The sequence below is a fragment of the Mustelus asterias genome, chromosome 26, assembly GCF_964213995.1.
Source record: "Mustelus asterias chromosome 26, sMusAst1.hap1.1, whole genome shotgun sequence".
In the NCBI taxonomy this organism is placed as follows: domain Eukaryota; kingdom Metazoa; phylum Chordata; class Chondrichthyes; order Carcharhiniformes; family Triakidae; genus Mustelus; species Mustelus asterias.
The window spans coordinates 40314521-40327625 of record NC_135826.1 but is presented as its reverse complement, the minus strand read 5'-3'; the positions used below and the strand labels follow the sequence as shown (position 1 = coordinate 40327625).

At 49.0% G+C, this 13105-nt stretch overlaps 1 protein-coding gene across 2 annotated transcripts in view; it reads left to right on the top strand.

The window, feature by feature from the left end:
* Window positions 1-13105, top strand: part of LOC144479613 (F-BAR domain only protein 2-like) — a 59812-nt gene that overhangs the window by 24711 nt on the left and 21996 nt on the right. The window contains exons 4-14 of one of the 2 annotated variants that reach the window (XM_078198538.1): window positions 1098-1239; window positions 1443-1595; window positions 2026-2130; window positions 4098-4196; window positions 5769-5865; window positions 6034-6078; window positions 8165-8237; window positions 9243-9267; window positions 10746-10803; window positions 12216-12394; window positions 12989-13013. In XM_078198538.1, coding sequence (XP_078054664.1) covers window positions 1098-1239; window positions 1443-1595; window positions 2026-2130; window positions 4098-4196; window positions 5769-5865; window positions 6034-6078; window positions 8165-8237; window positions 9243-9267; window positions 10746-10803; window positions 12216-12394; window positions 12989-13013 — 1001 coding nt within the window. Of the gene's footprint in view, window positions 1-1097; window positions 1240-1442; window positions 1596-2025; window positions 2131-4097; window positions 4197-5768; window positions 5866-6033; window positions 6079-8164; window positions 8238-9242; window positions 9268-10745; window positions 10806-12215; window positions 12395-12988; window positions 13014-13105 lie in introns of both variants that reach the window. The other variant, XM_078198539.1, reaches the window with a different exon arrangement.

The following is a 13105-nucleotide window of genomic DNA, read 5'->3' as shown; positions in this document are numbered from 1 at the left end:
GAACCAGATGGGTTTCTACAACAATCGACAATAGTTTCATGGTCCCCATTAATTCAGATTACCAGAAATTCAAATTTCACCATCTGCCTTGGTGGGATTTGAACCCGTGTCCCAGGGCAGTACCCAGGCTCTCTGGATTAGGCCCAGTGACAGTGCCACTACACCACTGCCTCCTAGTGAGTTGTCTGTGGATTCATTCAACTGGAAACTGAGTTGTGTGTGGCTCGAGCGACGCGGGTCAGCGTGTGGACCGCGGGTCAGCACCGTGGCTCGAGCGACGCGGGTCAGCGTGTGGCCGCGGGTCAGCACCGTGGCTCGAGCGACGCGGGTCAGCGTGTGGACCGCGGGTCAGCGCCGTGGCTCGAGCGCCACAGGTCAGCGTGTGGACCGTGGGTCAGCGCCGTGGCTCGAGCGACGCGGGTCAGCGTGTGGCCGCGGGTCAGCACCGTGGCTCGAGCGACGCGGGTCAGCGTGTGGACCGCGGGTCAGCGCCGTGGCTCGAGCGCCACAGGTCAGCGTGTGGACCGTGGGTCAGCGCCGTGGCTCGAGCGACGCGGGTCAGCGTGTGGACCGTGGGTCAGCGCCGTGGCTCGAGCGACACAGGTCAGCGTGTGGACCATGGGTCAGCGCCGTGGGCCAGCGTGTGGACCGCGGGTCAGCGCCGTGGCTCGAACGCTGCGGGTCAGCGTGTGGACCGTGGGTCAGCGCCGTGGCTCGAACGCTGCGGGTCAGCGTGTGGACCACGGGTCAGCACCAGGGCTCGAGCGACGCGGGTCAGCGTGTGGACCACGGGTCAGCGCCGTGGCTTGAGCGACGCGGGTCAGCGTGTGGACCACAGGTCAGCGCTGTGGCTCGAGCGACGCGGGTCAGCGTGTGGCCGTGGGTCAGCATGTGGACCGTGGGTCAGCGCCGTGGCTCGAGCGACGCGGGTCAGCGTGTGGACCGCGGGTCAGCGCTGTGGCTCGAGCGACGCGGGTCAGTGTCCTGAATCATGAGGAACGCGGTGACGTTGAGGCAGGACATGTTTCCCAACTGTTGAATTTAGATTCTAGCTGCAGCAAATCAGATGCAGAAGTTTAACAGTGCAACTCTTTCAGGACCTTTGCTCCGATGTGGGAGGTATTCCGGAGCTCCGCGGATAAATTGGCACTTTGTCATTTTGAGTTGGTGAAGAAACTCCACGATTTGATCAAAGAAATAAATCGCTTCAATGAGGAGCAAATCAAAATGCACCGCAAGGTAACTGTGTGGGTCTGTGTGTGGGTCTGTGTGTGGGTCTGTGTGTCTCTCTGTCTCAGTTCTGGCTGTGTTATTGGGAATTATGAATGATGTGTCTGCAGTTTCTGTCTCGGGGATATTTTGTATAAAGCACAGATCAGGTGGAATGTGACCCATTAATATCTTTACTTTTTGTCTCTCTCCTATCATGCCCCGCCGCCCAGACAAAGGAAGAGGTGTCGGGCACACTGGAAGCTGTCCAGAATGTACAATCCAGTGTCCAACTCCTGCAGAAATGCAAAGACAATTATCACGGCAAGTGGCAGGAGTGGGATAGGCTGAAAAAGGATGGAGTTTCTCAGAAAGAGATCGATAAGGTAACTGACGAGGATCCCCAGCATTTCAATGGTTAACGTATCTGACTTCCTCAGGGATTGACCCTCACTGGGGCAGGGTTAAACCGAGGCCCGGTTTGCAGATGAGCTACAAAAACAGAAAATGCTGGAAAATCTCAGCAGGTCTAACAGCATCTGTGTGGATAGAACCAAGCCAACGTTTCAAGTCTAGATGACCCGATGTCAGAGCTCTATTCTCTCCCCACAGATGCTGTCAAACCTGCTGTGATTTTCCAGCATGTTCTGTTTTTGTTTCCGATTCCAGCATCCGCAGTGTTTTGCTTTTTATTTTATTGTAGAGGAGCTAACTTGGTCCAGGCCAGTGAATGCTCCGATTCTCACCCCCGGGATGGTGCGTCTTTCCTTCGCTGTCTTGCTACAGATACTGATTAATCCTAACTCTTACTCACAGGCTGAACTCAAGTCAAAGAAAGCGGCAGAGTCTTACAAGGCCAGCATCGAGAAATATCGCGGCGCTCGTTCGGACTACCAGCACAAGATGGCAGAGGCTGCACAGGTTAGAGGTGGGGTTGGGGGGGGGGGGGGGGCCGCAGGGAAGAGAAAGGAAAGAGTGGAGAGGTGTGAGCGGCGATCACTAGACAGACAGGAGACCTGTAACAAAATCCAGGAGGGCATTAATGAATTTGCAGAAGGGCAACTTATTGGTAAATTAATTTCAACACCGATAAATGTTAGGTGGTACATTTTGTTCGGGGGAAAAATAGCACGGTCACTTATTACTTGAAAAGTGAACGATTGGGTAAGGGTGGAGGAACAAAGGGATCTCTCAATACAAATACATCAGCCATGAAAAGTTACAAAAAAGGTTAGCAATGTCACTAAAACACAGAGCAAACCAAGCACAAGGCTTCATTTCCAGAGGGATAGAATTGGAAAGTTGGGAAGTGATAGTAAACCTGTTAGATACAGAATATTAATCAATGTGCACTTGTATCATAGATGCATAGAATCCTACAGCGCAGAAGAAGGCCATTCAGCCCATCGAGTCTGTACTGAATACAATCCCACCCAAGCCATATCCCCTTAACCCCATGCATCTACCCTAGCTAGTCCCCCTGACACTAAGGGGCAATTTAACATGTCCAATCCACCTAACCCAAGCATCTTTGAACTGTGGGAGGAAACCGGAGCACCCGGAGGAAACCCACGCAGACACTGGGAGAGCGTGCAAACTCCACACAAACAGTAATCCAGGCTGGGAATTAAACCCGGGTCCCTGGCACTCTGAGGCAGCAATGCTTGCCACTGTGCCGTCCCATGTGCCACCGTGCCACTCTACTTCTGGTCGTGATATTGTAAAAAGGATATTGAGGCACTGGGAGAGGGTGCAGAGATTTATGAGATGATATCGGCAACGTGTGGGTTTCTATATCAGGAAAGGATTGGCAGACTGGGTCTCTTTCTTTCTTGGGGGGGGAAAAAAGAGGCTGAGGGGTGAGAAGTAGAGGTCATTAAAATTCTGAACGGTTTTGATGGAGTGAATACAGAGAGAATGTTTCCTCATGTGGAGAAGAGCAGAACTTGAGGCCGTCAATATAAAATAGTCACCAAGGAATCCAATCGGAAATTCAGGAGAATTTCCTTTACCCAAAGAGTGATGAGAATGTGGAACTCGCTCCAATGTCGTAGGATCCAGTCACTTGGATTGGGATCACAGTCTGTAACCATGCAGATACAGGAAATGTGGCTGAACATTGAAAATATACAGATGGAAATGTAATTTTACTTTGGGTGTGGAGTGAGATGGATTTGGGAAAAGCAATAATGGCTCGAGTCCCAAGGGATGGAACAAAGTTTGGAAAATGTGGGTGGGGGAGGGAGAGCGAGAAACCAGAACAAGAAGATGAGAACAAGCCTGTTCAACGATGATAACAGGAAGCATTTTTTAAACAACAAACTGTCATTGAAATCTGGAACTCGCCCGCCGCGCCCCCCCTCCCCCTCGAGCTGCTTGAGGCTGGGGTTCCGTTGAAAATGAGAGAGGAAAAGACCTGAGGGAGAGGACCCTGGCAGAACGAGGCTTGGCGTGTAAAGCCATGCACTTGGTTCTGAAAGGATTACCCAGGATCTGGGCTGGGTGGCACAGTGGTTAGCACTGCCGCCTCACAGCACCAGGGACCTGGGTTCGATTCCAGCCTTGGGTCACTGTCTGTGTGGAGTTTGCACATTCTCCCCGTGTCTGTGTGGGTTTCCTCCGGGCGTTCCGGTTTCCTCCCACAGTCCAAAGCTGTGTGGATTAGGTGGATTAGCCATAGTAAATTGTCCTTTTTAGTAGATTAGCCACGGGGAATGTATGGGGCTGTGGGGTAAGGGTCCTGGGAGTCAGCGTAGATTTGATGGGCCAAATGGTCTCCTTGTTCGCTGTAGGGATTCTGTGATTCTGGATTCTGATTCTCTAGAATTATTCCTAATCCTTGTTTTAGTCGTTCCAAAGTTTCAATCTTCTGATCTGTGACTCTGCAGAAATTCCAGCAAGTTGAAGAGATTCACCTGAGACACATGAAGGGGTTAATCAAGTCGTATTCCCACTCCATTGAAGATACGCATGTCCAAGTGGGCCAGGTGGGTGCTCGGCGTTGCTGAGACTGAGCTAGAATTTGGAAGTGTGAGGAAATGTTATTGAGAATAACAGAGTTAGAACTAGAACAAAGAAAATTACAGCACAGGAACAGGCCCTTCGGCCCTCCAAGCCTGCACCGACCATGCTGCCCGACTGAACTAAAACCCCTACCCTTCCGGGGACCATATCCCTCTATTCCCATCCTATTCATGTATTTGTCAAGACGCCCCTTAAAAGTCACTACCGTCTCCGCTTCCACTGCCTCCCCTGACAACGAGTTCCAGGCACCCACTACTCTCTGTGTAAAAAAAAAAAAAATCTGCCTCGTACATCTCCTTTAAACCTTGCCCCTCGCACCTTAAACCTGTGCCCCCTAGTAATTGACTCTTCCACCCTGGGGAAAAAGCTTCTGACTATCCACTCTGTCCATGCCTCTCATAATCTTGTAGACTTCTATCAGGTCCCCTCAACCTCCGTCGTTCCAGTGAGAACAAACCAAGTTTCTCCAACCTCTCCTCATAGCTAATGCCCTCCATACCAGGCAACATCCTCGTAAATCTTTTCTGTACTCTCTCCAAAGCCCCCACATCCTTCTGGGTAATGTGGCGACCAGAATTGAACACTATATTCCAAGTGCAACCTAACTAAGGTTCTATAAAGCTGAAACATGACTTGACAATTTTTAAACTCAATGCCTTCAATTGTTAAAAGGAAAGTTTGCACCTGAGAGACTTTGGAAGATGAAAGGACGATCTGACTGAAGGAGGATTGAGAGAAACTATTTCCTCTGTCAGGGGTGTGGGTGGGGGAGGGAGAGCGAGAAACCAGAACAAGGAGATGAGAACAAGCCTGTTCAACGATGATAACAGGAAGCATTTTTTAAACAACAAACTGTCATTGAAATCTGGAACTCGCCCGCCGCGCCCCCCTCCCCCTCGAGCTGCTTGAGGCTGGGGTTCCGTTGAAAATGTCAATGTTGATATTGTTACATTTGTGTTGAGTAAGGGGACTATGGGTTACAAAACCAAACCAGTTGGATGGGGTTAACATACAGATCAGCCGTGATCTAATTAAATGATGGAAAGGGCTGAATGGCCTCCTGATCCTAATCTTCAACTGCATGGCCACTATCTCCTGTTCCCATTCACACTTGTTTTAGGAAACTTGAGAAACGGGTCAATTTATAAAGGAGAATTAATGTGGAGTCAGTGGCGTAGGGTTAGCAGGGGATGCAGTGAAAGGAACACAAACTCTGGTAGAGGTAACGGGCAATTTGATATTATAAATGGAAGTTTGGGGTATTTGGTGGGAGAGTTAGGCTGAGAGACAGAGATAGCCACGGGTACATCCACAGTGCTGTTAGGGAGGGAGTTCCAGGATTGATCCAGCAACGGTTAAGGAACGGCCGATATATTTTCAAGTCAGGGTGGTGAGTGAGTTGGAGGGAAACCTCCAGCTGGTGGTGTCCCCATGTATCTGCTGCCCTGGTGCTTCTAGATGGTAGAGGTCACTGGTTTGGAAGGTGCTGCCGAAGGAGCCTTGGTGAGTTCCTGATGTGTTCTTTCCTTGTTCAGGTTCATGAAGAGTTCAAACAAAACGTGGAGAATATTCGTGTGCAGGACCTGATCCAGAAATACGCTCTGACCAAAGGGACTGGCAAAGAGAAGCCAGGTAATGGGAGTAAATTCCCGGAGGAGAGGCGGGTGATGGGGTGTGTGTCCCTCTCCGGAGGGAGGGTGTGTTCTCCCTGCCTCGGAGGGTGTAGTAAGTGAGGTGAATGAGTGTTGGAGTGAGAGTCTGGCTTCAGTCTGACTCCTGCCTCTGTGCTCTCATTTCCAGGAGCCATCGAGTTTGAGGAATGTGGCCCTGAGGTGATGTTGGAAGGTGAGCTGCTTCTTGCTGTGTTGCTGTTCTCAGGATGCTGACAGTCTGGGTCCACTTCCACTGCCAGGGACCGAGCTACACACAAGGATGCTGTGCTGTATCACAGCTCACTGTCCCCGAGGCATAGAAACAAAGAACATAGGAGCTGGAGCAGGCCATTCGACCTTTCGAGCCTGCTCCACCATTCAATATGACCATGGCTGATCCTCTATCTCAATGCCATACACCTGCCCTCTCCCCCATACCCCCTGACACCTTTGGAGTCTAGAAATCTATCTACTTCCTTCTGAAATATATTCTTGACCTCCACAGCTTTCTGCAGCAGAGAATTCCACAGGTTCGCCAGCCTCTGAGTGAAGATGTTTCTCCTCATCTCTGTCATAAATGGCCTATCCCATGTTCTGAGACTGTGACCCCTTGTTCGAGACCCTCCAGCCAGAGGAACCAATGTCCCTGCATCCAGTCTGTCCAGCACTGTCAGTATTTTATACACTTCAATTAGATCCCCTCTCATTCTTTGAAATTCCAGTGAATGCAGGCCCAGTCGCCCCAATCTTTCCTCATGGTGAACCTTTGTTACACTCCCTCTCTGGCAAGTGTATCCTTTCTTAGATAAGGAGACCAAAACTGCACACAATACTCCAGGTGTGGTCTCCCCAAGGCCCTGTACACCTGCAGGAAGACATCCTTGCTCCTGTACTCGAGTCCTTTTGCGATGAAGGCCAACATACCGTTTGCCCTCCTAACTGTTTGCTGTTCTGCATTGCTTGCTCTCAGTGACTGGTGTGGAAGGACACCTGGTTTTTTTGTACGTCAGCATTTCCCAATCTGCCATTCTGTTTCTCCATCCAAAGTGGATAACTTCACATTTATCCACGTTGTACTGTATCTGCCATTGACTCAATCTGTCTAAATCACCTTGAAGCCTCTTAACATCCACCTCACCACTCGATTCCCATTTGAGTTTTGTGTTGTCAGCAAACTTGGAAATATTAGACTTGGTTCCCTCACCCAAATCATTGATTTATATCATGAATAGTTACAGCCCAATCACTGATCCCTGCAGGACTCCACTAGTCACTTTGAAAAAGACCCATTTATTCCTACTCTCTGTTTCCTGTCTGTTAAACAATTCTCAATCCATGCCAATATATTAAGCCCTTTTTGCACACTAACCTCTTATGTGGGACTTCTTCAATACCTGGAATATGTTAACTTTATCTTTTCATACAATCATAGATTGATACAGTGCAGAAGAGGCCCTTCGGCCCATCGAGTTTGCCCCTCTGCTCCACTCCCTCTCTCCAAAGCACTGCCTTTCACAGGGGAACAGAATCCATGGACAAGCCTCTGCATATTGAATATTAGCTGGATATTTAATCACGGGGGATTCACTCAGCCTGTCAGCAACCCCCTCCCCGGAACTCCCTCTCCCTCTCCCACACGCATTCCAGCAGCTGTTGGCAAGTGACCTGGACCAGGAATTCTCATGAGATATATCAGCGATTTGTACCTCGGTCTCTCTAACCCAGGGGACTGGAATCATTTCAGCCTCTGTTTCCCTGCTGCAGTTAACACCAGAGACTGACAATGAACTGACCCTCAGAGCTGGTCCGTGAGTCAGGGCCACACAGTCATGGGGTGAGGTGGGAGTTTGAATACCATTTAACTGTGATGCGAGGCAGAAGTTTGAGTTGTTTATTGGTTGGGGCAGCTGACTGTGAGATTGGGAAGGATTTCGGTGGTTAGCACTGCTGCCTCACAGCGCCAGGGACCCGGGTTCAATTCCAACCTGTGGTCACTGTCTGTGTGGAGTTTACACATTCTCCCCGTGTCTGCGTGGGTTTCCTCCCACAGGCCAAAGATGTGCGGGTTAGGTGGATTGGCCATGCTAAATTGCCCCTTGATGTCAGGGGGTTAGCAGGGTAAATATGTGCGGTTGCGGGAAGAGGGCCTGGGTGGGATTGTGGTCGGTGCAGACTCGATGGGCTGAATGGCCTCCTTCTGCACTGTCGGGATTCTATGATTCTGTTCAGTCTGAAAGCTGCGTATGGAGAATTATGACTTTTCCCCTCTTGTGGAACAGCTCCGAAGAAAAGCAAAAGGAAATCATTTGTGATCCCGGGGCTCGGCAAGCGGGAAAAGGATTCCGATTCCACGTGAGTTCCCTGTTGGTACCATTTTGTTCAGTATCGATGGCTGAGAGTCTGGGACACTGGGCCCTGCAGTTAATAATAAAACCCAAAGTGAGTACAGGCCGCTCAGCCCATCAGTCTCATTCTATCCAGGGACCGACCTCCTCGCATCTCATTTGTAATTTTCATTTGCACCCTCATGGGTTCCTGATTAAAAAAAACAATCTAAATGTTAATATCTCGAATGTCTCTCGATTTCCATCCCATTCTGAAAGGAATTTTGCTCTGCTTCCTGCTTCACCTTGAGCTTGGAGAGAAGCGAGAGAATACAATGTGAGAAGGATGCAGTTGGTTTTTGTGACGGGACAGTTATGGGACAAGGAGGAGTGGCTCTTTAATGTTCCAATTATTCTTGATTAGTGTCCCGCTCCCACCCAGGAGATCCATATGAGCACTGCCAGAACTGGCTTGCTCTACACTCCCAAGACAGCTCCTCCCACAGCCCATGTAGAATCTACCCCACCATAAACTCTCTCCACCCATTTCATTTTCTCTCACAGTTAGACCCTGATCTGTATCTCGCCAAACTTTGCTCCATATCCTTTCATCAGTTTTTGTTGGGTGACAGGTATCAATCTGGAGGGTCAAAGTTCCTATTGACCTTCAACATTGACAGTCTTTCGATGGAGAGATCCAGACTTCCATTTCCCTGAATCAATTCTTAGCTCAAAGCTTTTTCTCCCTTGTTCTGGATTCCTCCTTTGGAGGAAAAGGTTTCTCTGTTCCCTGTCAAATCCACCAGATGGTGAGTCAATTATGTATTTGTGGCCAGACAGGTAGAGGCCACTGGGTAAGGGGTGGGGAGGGGGGCAGTGGGGGAAGAGACTGTAAACTGGGGAGTATGAGGTGATGGTGCATGGGGAGTCGGGGGGGGGGGGGGGGGATCATGAGGAAAGTTGGGAGCATTTGTGGTGCCATTTGACCGAGTGTTGATATAATTAGTAACTCTTGTATTTTCTGCTGTTTCAGGGGCTCCCCAGATGCTGACTCCATTGTGAGTATAGACACATTCTCCACTAACCCAGCGTGACACTCTCCTCATTTTGCTCCCATTTCCCTTTGTAAAATTGGGTTGAGTTAACTATGTTGCCATTGATGAATGTCAAAGTGTAACAGCAACCATTGGATAGTGAGCTCCATCATTTCTGTGCCGTCGTTGAAGGTTGGTTGGAGGATGCCGGCTCTGGTACCTTATCCAAGTGGCCACTCTTCCTATTGGAGTCTAAGTATTGTGATATTCAGCTGCCGTGATTTACCAAAGCCTTTGCTTATGTCGGTTAGTGCTGGAACCTCTCCCACTGCTGAGTTCCGTCATTGTCTCTGGTCTCTTGATATAGAGTACTGATCAGAAACCCCAAAGTATGTTTTGAAGCCTGACTAGACCCCAACAGCTTTCCTATTTTGGCATTAGTGTGAGGATAAGGTGTTTGCTCCAATGTGATTGTACCTACACATTAGGAAGCTTTTATCAAACAAACTTTATTTAACAATACAGTTTAACTATAACAAATGAATTAGCTTAACATTTACCAATTAAAATACTTAAAACATGACAAGATACAATTTTTAACTGCTAACCTATCTCTATTAGTTCCAATCAAGCAATATTCCTCTTATAGACTTATACTCCTCTTCAAAATCAGTTAGCGACACAAGGCTTGTGTGCTGGTATGTGGGCTGCCAGTCCTTGAGCCTCCCTCTGGAGAGAGACCTATTTCCCTTAGCAGGTCTCAAATAGCAGCCTCCAGGGAGAGAGAGACTTCTTGGTTCTTTCGGAACTCAGCAGTAACTGCCTGCTTTTTCCTGTAAGCTTAGCTCCTCCCCTTAAACACATGACTCTGTCAATCAACCTAATCAAAACCTGACTCCTAAAACCCAAACAAAAAAAATACATGAACTCAAATTAAAACAAACACATCCCTAGCTAACATCAATCATTAGCCTGCATTCTCAGCATGTGAGTTCCCTGTTGCCCAGACAAATTGGCACCATGTAAAACAGAGTTGAGTTTTAAACATACCCCTTACAAGAAACATGATATTTTCTAAAGGAACATTTCCTAAAGGAACGGCATTATCACACTTGGTTAATGTTGCAGCATTTAACACCATGATGTACAAAGATGTGCGAGTTAGGTGGATTGACTATGTTAAAATTGCCCCTTAACTAGTCCCCCTGACACTAGGGTAAATACATGGGGTTATGGGGGATAGGGCCTGGGTGGGATTGTGATCAGTGTACACTCGATGGGCCAAATGGCCTCCTTCTGCATTGTAGGATTCTATGATCATTGTTTACTCGTGTCGGGGAAGAGGTTTCAGCTCCTGTAGTTTGTGCGTGGGCTTTACATGTTACTTTAGGCCCAACAGTGCAGGGTACGGCCTGGTTTAGACACCAGACCGGGAAGCTTGTTGAGTAACAGGGGACCAGACTCACGTTTGCAGCTGTTTTTAAAGGTGTTCTGTTTTCCAGAATTCTCCTGAGGTGGATGAAGAAGGTTACAGCATCAGACCTGACATTGTCCAGAATGATATCCTTGCCTTTGTCTGTCCTTCCCAAGTGAACGATTCCATTGCACGCTGGTGTTCCGAGGGGCCCACTTTCCTGATCTCCAGCTGGTTTCAGAGACGGGAAGGGGAAGTTTCTTCCACAGGGTCTCTATCTGAAGATTGTAACCAGTATCTATACCTACTGCCCGAGGAATGGAGTATAAAATGCAATGTAGGAAAGGCAGCAGCCAATTTATGCACAACAAGATCCCACAAAAAAAGAGTTAAATGATCAGGGAATATTTTAGTGTGAACTGGGGGATAGATATTGTCCCCAGGACAGGAGAGAGAACTCTTAGAAATGGCATCATGGGATTGTTTACATCCTGAGAGGATGGACAAGGCCTCAATTTAGTGTTTCATCTGAAAGACGGCACCTCTGGCAGTGCAGGGTGCCCTCAGTACTGCACTGGAATATCAGCCTAGATTTGGATATCTTGAGTGGGGCTTGAACCTACAAACATCTGCCAATTAAGGTACAGCTTGAAGCACGAGGTAAACATTTGCACACCTCCGGCACGCAGGACATTATTTAATGACCAGTCAAATTCTGGTAACCAGGAGGTAATGTGATGGCGAAATTCCAGCGTGAGGCTGGATGGGCTGTCCAATGGGGTGCAGTCACCTGAGTGGTGGTACATGGGCCAATGACTGCGAGGCTGCACTACCAACACTTCCAACTCCAAAACGATCCCTGGGCTGGACTTTATGGGGCACCATTGTCCACCCCAGCCCCAGGTAAAGAGTTGCCGGAGAACCCACTGAGGAGAAAATGGCTGCCCTGCTGACATTGAGTGGTCAATTGGCCACTAATAGGCAGGGGGGGGCAGGATTTCCACCCCTCAGACATGAGGGTGAGCAACCAATGATAAAATAGTGGCTGCGGCAGGATGAGGTCCTTAAGTGGTGGTTAATTCACTTAAAGGCCTCACTAGGCCCAAGGGTGGGCGGCCAACCGACACCCCCCCCCCCTTGTAAAATTTTGTACAGGTGAGTGGTGGGTTGGTCTGCACCAAGAAGGTCCCATTGAGCCCCTTCACCTTCAAATCTGCCACCATGTCCACACCCGCCCTGTTGGGTGGCACCAAAGGCTTGGCTGTTTTAGGGGGAGTGGGGAAGTGAATTGAAAGAGAATGACTTTGTCAAAGAGTTAACGTTCACTGCTGGGGGCGGGAGGAGGAGAGGTTGGGCAGGTGGGGAGGAGGAGAGGTTAGGGAGGTGGGGAGGAGGAGAGGTTGGGCAGGTGGGTGTGGTAATAACAGTGAAAGAGAGAAGCGGAGAGTGTGCGAGGGGAGTTGTTGGGATCAGCGCACTCTGTATTAGCCAATCCGCTCTGGTGTTGCTGCCCAGCCTGTTGCCCACTTCCAATGGGAATTCCTTGACTTCTCCGAACATGAGAGGGAGACCCAGCCTTGTTCCTCCAGCGATTCTGACTTCGATGATGACGAACCCCGAAAATTCCACATCGAGATCAAGCCGGTGACGGTGAAAGACTGGAGCCACGACCCAGTGACCTCTGTGGAGCAACTAAGGGCGTCGATTGGGAATATCGTCCTCTCTTCTCATCCAATGGTAAGCGTCTCACTGTCCTTTTGGGTGGGGTGTCATTGGGAGGGTATGGCAGCCAATCATGGCCAATGGTTGGTGGGGGCAGAGGCTTGGGAGGTGGGGCATGGTCAGGACATGGTCAGGGGGAGGTGGGATTTCTGGGGGCAGCAGAAGGATAAATGTGGTGAATTGGAGAGAAGAGTTTGCTAATAACCATCTAGTCCTGAAGCTCCCAGGTTTGCGTTAACTCGTCAATAGTGAACAAAATAAACATTAGTTTTTATTTAAAGTAAGATGTTGTGTTCCGGGTGGGGTTGGAGAGGACCTAGACACAGTACCTGACATCACTGGTCAGTCGAATATTGAACCCATTCCCAAGGTTCCATGTGCTGAGACGCAGAATGCTTTATGGGAATCCTGAACTCCCTACTTTTCTCCACTTGTGAGTTAGGAATTTTCCTGAGAATCGGAACATTCTTCACGGGGGGTTCCTGATGTATGAGGGCTGTTGGGGAGGACCTAAAAGCCTTGGAGTTCACAGCAAGGAAGGTTCTAGTAAGTAGGATGGACTCGTTCTTTGTCCAAACTCACTCTTTGCTTCCCTTTTTTGTTTTGCAGATTCCATCCAAAAGAAATTCCACGAGTAAGTGTTTGTCAATCTCGCACTAAGATTTGGTATCTGTGGTAAAGGGAAAATATGTGCAGAAGAGTAGAACCAATTGGATAGCTCCTTCA